Source organism: Lethenteron reissneri, chromosome 67 (assembly GCF_015708825.2).
Source record: "Lethenteron reissneri isolate LAM-NWPU_2019-01 chromosome 67, ASM1570882v1, whole genome shotgun sequence".
Classification (NCBI taxonomy): Eukaryota; Metazoa; Chordata; class Hyperoartia; order Petromyzontiformes; family Petromyzontidae; genus Lethenteron; species Lethenteron reissneri.
The window spans coordinates 7830097-7840096 of NC_083845.1; the positions used below are offsets into that span (position 1 = coordinate 7830097).

Consider the following 10000-nt stretch of genomic DNA (forward strand, 5'->3'; position numbering starts at 1 on the left):
AGCGGTGCGAGAGTGGTGAGTAGCGAGTGGTGAGCAGCGAGTGGTGAGTGAGCGAGTGGTGAGTAGCGAGTGGTGAGTAGCGAGTGGTGAGCAGCGAGTGGTGAGTAGCGAGTGGTGAGTAGCGAGTGGTGAGTAGCGAGTGGTGAAGAGCGAGTGGTGAGTAGCGAGTGGTGAGTAGCGAGTGGTGAGCAGCGAGCGAGTGGTGAGTAGCGAGTGGTGAGTATCGAGTGGTGAGTCGCGAGTGGTGAGTAGCGAGTGCGGAGGAGTACCGGCCGTGGTGAGTGTGCTGGTGGGAACGGCGCGAGGCTGTGGTGAGGGTGTGCGTACAGCCCCACCGGGAGTGCCAACGGCAAGGCCTCCATCCTGTGCCATCCACGGGAGACAAACACGGACGCACAAGTGTACAGGTGAGTGTGCAGGTGAGTGTGCAGGTGAGTGTGCAGGTGAGTGGTTAGGTGAGTGTGTAGGTGAGTGTGTAGGTGAGTGGCTAGGTGAGTGTGCAGGTGAGTGGTTAGGTGAGTGTGTAGGTGAGTGTGTAGGTGAGTGGCTAGGTGAGTGTCTAGGTGAGTGTGTAGGTGAGTGTACAGGTGTGTGTACAGGTGAGTGTGTAGGTGAGTGTACAGGTGAGAGTACAGGTGAGTGTACAGGTGAGTGTGTAGGTGAGTGTGTAGGTGAGTGTACAGGTGAGTGTACAGGTGAGTGTACAGGTGTGTGTACAGGTTAGTGTACAGGTGAGTGTACAGGTGAGTGTGTAGGTGAGTGTGCAGGTGAGTATGTACGTGAGTGTGCAGGTGAGTGGCTAGGTGAGTGTGTAGGTGAGTGTACAGGTGAGTGTGTAGGTGAGTGTGTAGGTGAGTGTGTAGGTGAGTGGCTAGGTGAGTGTGTAGGTGAGTGTACAGGTGAGTGTGTAGGTGAGTGTGTAGGTGAGTGTGTACGTGAGTGTGTAGGTGAGTGGCTAGGTGAGTGTACAGGTGAGTGTGTAGGTGAGTGTGTAGGTGAGGGTACAGGTGAGTGTACAGGTGAGTGTGTGGGTGAGTGTGTAGGTGAGTGTGTAGGTGAGTGTACAGGTGTGTGTACAGGCGTGTGTACAGGTGAGTGGTTAGGTGAGTGGCTAGGTGAGTGTGTAGGTGAGTGTACAGGTGAGTGTACAGTACAGGTGAGTATACAGTACAGGTGAGTGTGTAGGTGAGTGTACAGGTGAGTGTACAGGTGAGTGTACAGGTGAGTGTGTAGGTGAGTGTGCAGGTGTGTTTGTAGGTTAGTGTCTTGGTGAGTGTCTAGGAGAGTGTACAAGTGAGTGTGTAGCTGAGTGTGTAGCTGAGTGTGTAGGTAAGTGTGTAGGTGAGTGTACAGGTGAGTGTACAGGTGAGTGTCTAGGTGAGTGTACAGGTGAGTGTACAGGTGAGTGTACAGGTGAGTGTGCAGGTGAGTGCCACCTCGTGCTCCGAGTCGCTGGTGTCCCCCTGAGCGGGGGTGGCGCCACCGCCCATGGGCAGCAGCGGCTGCCCCATTCGCGCCATCCGGGAGATCAGCTTCGCCCTCACCGAGTCCGGCTGACTCTGCACCCGCAGGCAAAGACAACGGTTACCCACCCCGCCATGTAGCCTGCGCAGAACCGTTGGGGCAAGTGCCGGCACAGCCCGCCGGATCGGCGGCGGGCGGGCGGGCTCGCAGGGCCGGCCGTCGCGCGCCGGCAGATGCGCTCCGAAAGATTTGGCACGTTCGGAAATTGCCCGGCGATTTCACGCGACGACCCAGCAGCAGCAGCAGCGGCGGCGGCCGCGATCGCCGCCTCCTAACGGCTACCCTGGCCCTCTCGAGGTCTATCTCAGGTTTAACAAATAGAACCTCACTCATCTCACTCACGAGCTCGCCGACACACCCCCCCCACCCATTCACTCACCCACCCACCCACCCATTCACCCATTCACCCACCCACCCACCCATTCACCCACCCACCCACCCACCCATTCACCCACCCACCCACCCACCCACCCACTCACCCACCCACCCACCCACCCACCCATTCACCCACCCACCCACCCATTCACCCACCCACCCACCCATTCACCCACCCACCCACCCACCCATTCACCCACCCACCCACCCACCCACCCACCCATTCACCCACCCACCCACCCATCCACCCACCCACCCACCCATTCACCCACCCACCCACCCACCCATTCACCCACCCAGCCACCCACCCATTCACCCACCCAGCCACCCACCCATTCACCCACCCACCCACCCACCCATTCACCCACCCACCCACCCACCCATTCACCCACCCACCCACCACCCACCCATTCACCCACCCACCCACCCACCCACCCATTCACCCACCCACCCACCACCCACACAGTCACTCATCCAGCCAGCCACCCACCAATTCACCCACCCACCCACCCACCCATTCACCCACCCAGCCACCCACCATTCACCCACCCACCCACCCATTCACCCACCCACCCACCCATTCACCCACCCACCCACCCATTCACCCACCCACCCACCCATTCACCCACCCACCCATTCATTCACCCATTCACCCACCCCCCCATTCACCCACCCACCCACCCATTCACCCACCCACCCATTCATTCACCCATTCACCCACCCCCCCATTCACCCACCCCCCCATTCACCCACCCCCCCCATTCACCCACCCCCCCCATTCACCCGCCCCCCCATTCACCCGCCCACCCATTCACTCACCCACCCACCCCCCCATTCACCCACCCACCCATTCACTCACCCCCCCATTCACCCACCCACCCATTCACTCACCCACCCACCCACCCGCCCACCCCTCTCACAAGCCGAGACTCCTACCCGGGGGCCATGTTGCGTGCCCACCAGGTCACACCAACCCCAGCGCGACCTCCCCCCCCCCACGATCCAGCAGCACCGCACCGACCGGGCGAGACGACCCCACGGGGGCGCGGGGGGCCTCACCGCACTCACCGTGAGCTGCTCGGTGAGCGAGTGCGACCGCGACTTGACGGATTCGTCCGACCTGCGGCGACACGCGGAGACCACGCGCTTCCAGCCACGCTCGCCGTAACGTCTCGCCCCCACCGCTCACCCCCCCCCGCCCCCTCCCCTCCCCCCCCCCCCCCACAGAAACACACAGAGACACACAGACTCACAGACATCCACAGACACACAGAGAGACACACGGGCTCACACAGAGACCCACAAACTCACACAGAGACCCGCAGACTCACACAGAGACACACAGACTCACACAGAGACCCACAAACTCACACAGAAACACACAGAGTCACACAGAGACCCATAGACTCACACAGAGACACATAGAGTCACAGAGACCCATAGACACACACAGAGACCCACAGACTCATAAAGACACATAGACTCACACAGAGACACATAGACTCACATAGAGACACAGAGACTCACACAGATCCATACACTCACACAGAGACCCATAAACTCACACAGAGACCCATAGACTCACAGAGAAACATAGACTAACACAGAGACACAGACTCACACAGAGACTCACAGACTCACACAGAGACCCACAGACTCACACAGAGACACAGACTCACACAGAGACCCACAGACTCACACAGAGACCCACAGACTCACACAGAGACCCACAGACTCACACAGAGACCCACAGACTCACACAGAGACCCACAGACTCACACAGAGACCCACAGACTCACACAGAGACCCACAGACTCACACAGAGACCCACAGACTCACACAGCGACCCACATACTCACACAGAGACACAGACTCACACAGAAACCCACAGACTCACACAGACACAGACACGCATAGACTCACAGAGAGACCCATAGACTCACACAGAGACACACAGACTCACACAGAGACCCACAGACTCACACAGAGACCCATAGACTCACACAGAGACCTACAGACTCTCACAAAGACACAGACTAATACAAACCCACAGACTCACACCGTCGTCACCGTCGTGGTGTTGCCTACCCGGGGGGGGGTGGTGGCGTTTGTGGGGCGGTGAGGGTGGGTGGTGCCTCGCCCAGGCTGGGCGCGGGCGACGGGGAGTGGCAGTCACGGAGGTCCGTGGTGCCGGCGTCACGGGCAAACCTCACCTGGGAGGGGAGCGCACGGAGAGAGGGGAGAGGCAGGAGAGTTCGTGGAGGGGAGTGGAGTGAGATGAGAGAGGAGAGGCAGGAGAGAGCGTGGAGGGGAGTGGCAGGAGAGTTCGTGGAGGGGAGTAGAGTGAGATGAGAGGGGAGAGGCAGGAGAGTGCGTGGAGGGGAGTAGAGTGAGATGAGAGGGGAGAGGTAGGAGAGTGCGTGGAGGGGAGTAGAGTGAGATGAGAGGGGAGAGGTAGGAGAGTGCGTGGAGGGGAGTAGAGTGAGATGAGAGGGGAGAGGCAGGAGAGTGCGTGGAGGGGAGTGGAGTGAGATGAGAGGGGAGAGGCAGGAGAGTGCTTGGAGGGGAGTGGAGTGAGATGAGAGGGGAGAGGCAGGAGAGTGCGTGGAGGGGAGTGGAGTGAGATGAGAGTGGAGAGGCAGGAGAGTGCGTGGAGGGGAGTGGAGTGAGATGAGAGGGGAGAGGCAGGAGAGAGCGTGGAGGGGAGTGGAGTGAGATGAGAGGGGAGAGGCAGGAGAGTGCGTGGAGGGGAGTGGAGTGAGATGAGAGGGGAGAGGCAGGAGAGTGCATGGAGGGGAGTGGAGTGAGATGAGAGGGGAGAGGCAAGAGTTGGGTTTGGGGGAGTCGGGGGCCGGGTTCGTGGGGGGAGCGAATGCGTTGATGCTGGCTCCGTACTCGCTTGATCTCCACGCGGAACGCCAGGGAGCTGTTAGCGGGGATTCGGGGGGGCAAGCCCTGGGCCCCGTATCCCAGGGGGGCCGGCACCAACAGCAACCGTCGGCCGCCCTTGCCCATTCCCAGCATGCCTTGCTCCCAGCCCTGCGACGTCACACAGATGTAACATTATTAAACTCGTTCGTCGTGAGTCACATTTTTCTTTAGAATTTTAAACGTCATCTGAAAAGTTATTCAGATCTTTCTAATGTCCTGCGGCCTATTCAGGGCCTTCTGTCGTCCCACACGAAATCCCGCACAGAATTTGCTTTAGTAGTAGGTTTTTACCCTTTATACTGATACAAAACTGACACCTTTATACAAGGCATCATGTTTGCAATAACCGCAACACAAGCAGTCAAAATGCAAACAAAAAGAAACAACTCTGATAATGGTAATGATATGCACTGTCCTTGAAGTTGATTGGTACCAGTTTAAAGGGTAAAAACCTACTACTATATTTTGCCACTGGTAAAGAATTTGCTTTCATCAACGGGTGAAGTTATTTTCACGTCATTATTCAAAGTAAAAAGTCATTTCGCATTTTTACCTTAATCACTTTTCCTTTGCCCAGTTTCAGCCGCATCATTTTCTCCTTCCCGACGTTACTGTCAAACACCTGCACACACACACAGACAAAGGCCCCCCGTGTAGCCTTGAACAAACTGCTGGGCCAAGTGCAGTTACGCGAGCAGCACCTACGGAAGCTGGCACGGCGCACGAGGGGGTGGGTGGCCAGCACCAAGCCCTGCCGCCTTTTCCTCCCCAACGGCGATGTTTACTACACAACGTGCCAGGTACTCATTTGAGGCAGAGTGGACCTAGGGGAGGCCCAGAACCGGTTCAGATCATCGTCACTGGCGTCAGCCGTGAGCGGGAATCGAACTCGGGTCGCCGGGTTCCCTAACCAGCCGCACACACGCGCACTCAGAGAATTTGGCGGCTGCTGTTCAACAATTCCACGCGGTGACGACGACGACGACGACGACGATAAGCCACTTGCCCGAGCTATCATTTGCCCGCTTCTGGGTAAAATAAAAACAATTTAAACATTCGCAACAGTTCAAAAGTGTGTTGCGATCACGGCGTGGTGCGCGTCACCTCTCCCAGCGCTCCGCTCGGCTCCAGAATCCAGCCCGTGTACTCCACCTCCAGATTGTCGCCCGCCTCCACGCCCTGACCTTCTCCAGGCCGCAAATCCTGGGTCAGGGCCTTGCCGAGCTCCTCCCGGGGGGTGGCTTGCCACTTGGCCAAACACACCTGCAGATAACAAAGACAAATTTCGATTTAAAGCTTCTTTCGTGACTGCAGGGATTCATCTTCTTGGTTCTTTCGGTAAAGTCACGTAGAAGGGAAGTAATAAAATAATAAAAAATAAAACATAATAAAATAATATAATTTTATTATATAATAAAATAAATAATATTATATAATAAAATAATAATATCATATTGTTATATTTCGATTTGAAGCTTTCGTGACTGCAGGGATTCATCTTCTTGGTTCTTTCGGTAAAGTCACGTAGAAGGGAAATAATAAAATAATAAGAATAAAACACAATAAAATACAATTCTCACGACGTTTCGGCCACAACGCAAGCAGCCGTCCTCAGGTGAAGAACAGGTCTGTCGAGAAGACACGAAACGTCGTGAGAATTATTTTCGACAGACCTGTTCTTCACCTGAGGACGGCTGCTTGCGTTGTGGCCGAAACGTCGTGAGATTTGTATTTTATTGTGTTTTATTCTTATTATTTTATTATTTCCCTTCTACGTGACTTTACCGAAAGAACCAACAAAAAAAACCAAAGATCCCCCGTGTAGCCTTTCAACAGACTGTAGGGGCAAGTGCTGTTAGCAAGCACACGAGGGGGTGGGTGGACAGCGCCACACTGCGGTGGCGATGTTTACTACGCACCGCACCGGGTACACATTTGAGTCCGAGTTGACCTAGGGGAATCCCAGGACCGGTTCGCAGATAATCGTCACCGGTGTTGGTGGCCGTGAGCGGTGAATCGAACTCGGGTCGCCAGGCTCCTAGCGCAGCGCTAAACGCTACGCCACCGCTCCCCGTGGTAAACAAGACGCCTGCTGCTGTATATTTGGAGTTTGCGTGTCTCTCTCTCTCATTATCATCATCACGGTGGCTAGGAGATGTTAACTACCTCGCCTGGTATACACGAGGTCGTGGGTTCGATCCTGACCCTAACGCCTGCTGCTGTATATTCGGAGTTTGCGGTGTCTCTCTCCCTGTGGTCACATGAATTATTTTCTCTGGGTCCTCTGTTTTCTTTCCCTTCACGTCTACTGACGACGTCGCGCGTTCAGATTATTCCGACTGCCGCTGTCAATCTCCTCCGCGCGACGCTTCTGAAATAGAGGTCGCAAATGGGTTTTGATTCCTTACCCGTACCCGTACCTGGCCGCACCAGGGTCGCAAATGGGTACCCGTACCCATACCCGGCCAGGTACGGATTCCCGTTCCCTACCCGTACCCGTACCCTACCCGAAATGAGTGACAAACGGTTACTCACCAGTGACTCACGGCCTACCCGTACCCGTACCCGGCCGCACCAGGGTCGCAAACGGCTACCCGTACCTGGCCGGGTACGAGTAGCCGGGTATCGGGTAGGGTACGGGTATCGGGTACCCGGTTGCGACCTCTGTTCTGAAAGCGAGCGGCAAGCCCGACACACGCAAGAGGCGGCAGGCGCGTGCGCGGCGAGCGATGCGGCAACAGACCTGGGTGGAGAAGTCCGATGCGACTTGTTCGTTGTCGAACATTATCGACCAGTTCTGGCGCTGGTCGTCGTAGAAACTGGCATAATTGTTGGCTTGCACCTGCAACACAGCAGAGAAAGATTCCCGCGCGGGTTTAGCTCGGTACCTCTTTTTTTTTAAAATCCTTTATATTAAGTTCACTTGCTTGCTTGCTTGCGCGCTTACGACCGTGCAAATCTTTCGGTCGTTTTTTAACCCACTTCCCGTGATCCAATCGAGCTGACATTTTGCACACAGACTCGTTGTGCGTGACAATTTATTTTCGTGAAAACAATTTTCCAAAATTTTCCACTTTTTAGGAACATTTTTTTTCCATATTTAATTTAAAATACCAATGTGATAAAAATGAAACTCTTACTCAAGAAAAACAGAAATGAATAATAAAATAAAACCGATGCCACGCATATAAAGGATTTATAGTGAAAAACTTGGTTTTTACGGGTTAATTTTTTTCCCACTGCCGCAAGCGAGCCGTGCCGGGGCCGTGCCGAGCCAGCCCAGCCCTGGCATGGCTCTTTTCCACTGCAGAAAGCCGAGCCGTGCCGATGACGTCGCACACGCGCGGTGAATGAGCGGACACGCGTGTGGGTGACGCGGTGAAGGAGCGGACACGTGCGTGGGTGATGAGGTGAATGAGCGGACACGCGCGTGGGCGACGCGGTGAATGAGCGGAGATGCGTGTGGCGGACGCGGTGAACCGGTGGCGAGTCCTGATCGTGGTCCTGTTTGACCCCAGAGCCAGACTCAGACGTCTTGCGGGGCCACGGTTTGGCTCTGGCTCGGTACGGCAGCAATGGCAAGCCACCAGACTTGGCGACTCACGCTTTTGCAAGGCTTACGCTGAATGCGAAGGAGCTGTGGATCCTGGCGCTGGTCACAGTTTTCCTCTGCTGCCCGTACAACAGCAACTTGTACTGCAAGAACAAAAGACAAAGATCCCCCCGTGTAGCCTCAACGGACTGTCGGGGCAAGTGCTGTAAGCGAGCAGCGCTTATGAAGGCCGGCACGGCAAAACCACCATCTCACTCATTCACTCACTCGTTCTTTCATTCATTCCCCCACCCACCCACTCACCATCTCACTCATTCACTCACTCGTTCTTTCACTCATTCCCCCACCCACCCACCCACCATCTCACTCATTCACTCACTCGTTCTTTCACTCATTCCCCCACCCACAAACCCACCCACCATCTCACTCATTCACTCACTCGTTCTTTCACCCATTCCCCCACCCATCATCTCACTCTTTCTTTCACTCATTCCCCCACCCACCCACCATCTCACTCATTGACTCACTCATTCTTTCACTCATTCCCCCACCCACCCACCATCTCACTCATTCACTCACTCGTTCTTTCACTCATTCCCCCACCCACCCACCCACCATCTCACTCATTCACTCACTCGATCTTTCACTCATTCCCCCACCCACCCACCCACCATCTCACTCATTCACTCACTCGCTCTTTCACTCATTCCCCCACCCACCCACCCACCATCTCACTCATTCACTCACTCGTTCTTTCACTCATTCCCCCACCCACCCACCCACCATCTCACTCATTCACTCATTCGTTCTTTCACTCATTCCCCCACCCACCCACCTACCATCTCACTCATTCACTCACTTGTTCTTTCACTCATTCCCCCACCCACCCACCCACCATCTCACTCATTCACTCATTCGTTCTTTCACTCATTCCCCCACCCACCCACTCAGTCTTGCAAATGAGACTCCTATCCTAGCCTCTTGAGTTCTTACCTGGGTCACGCAAAATCAACCTGAACTCACTCACTCATCATCATCTCACTCGATCACTCAACAACAACCGCCATTCGCCACTAAGTGGCGGTGACGTCACCACGACGCTTGTGCCAGGCCAAGTGCACCTTGAGGCCACGTGAAGTGTCGAACGCCCGCTGGCAGGAGGTCACGGGGCAGACCCAGCAGGTGCCACGGGTCGACTGACCGAGATGACCGAGATGACTGGCTGATGCACCACCTGTGCCCCCTACTGTGCCAACTTGCTGTGCTTTAGCCACCCGGCGCTCTGCTCGTTGTTGTGAGCGTCGCTCCTCCGCCCTCCGTTGTTGTTGGAGGGCGACTGCCTCCAACTGCCCAGTAGCGTCCTTCACGAGCCTCCTCCACTGAGGCCGATCTTGACACCGCTGGTACCAGTCATCGGCAAGTCCACTCAGCTCCACGTCCTCCTGTACCACGTCACTCCATCTCTTCTCTAGCCCGTGCCGCGCCCGTTAAGCCCCCTCGATCCGGCCGAACAAAAGCTGTTTAGGCATGCGGTGGCTGGGCATGCGGGCGACATGACCCAGCCAACGCAGCATTGCCTCACCCACCCACCCACCCACCATCTCACTCATCTTTTCA

The 10000-nt window shown here is 55.8% G+C and overlaps 1 protein-coding gene across 1 annotated transcript in view; it reads right to left on the reverse strand.

The window, feature by feature from the left end:
• The window catches only part of FKBP15 (FKBP prolyl isomerase family member 15), a 54557-nt gene that overhangs the window by 30706 nt on the left and 13851 nt on the right, over window positions 1-10000 (reverse strand). The window contains 9 exon segments of the mRNA XM_061578800.1: window positions 270-363; window positions 1437-1559; window positions 2968-3019; window positions 3988-4112; window positions 4795-4938; window positions 5384-5452; window positions 5935-6093; window positions 7574-7672; window positions 8452-8526. Of these exon segments, the coding sequence (XP_061434784.1) occupies window positions 270-363; window positions 1437-1559; window positions 2968-3019; window positions 3988-4112; window positions 4795-4938; window positions 5384-5452; window positions 5935-6093; window positions 7574-7672; window positions 8452-8526 (940 nt within the window).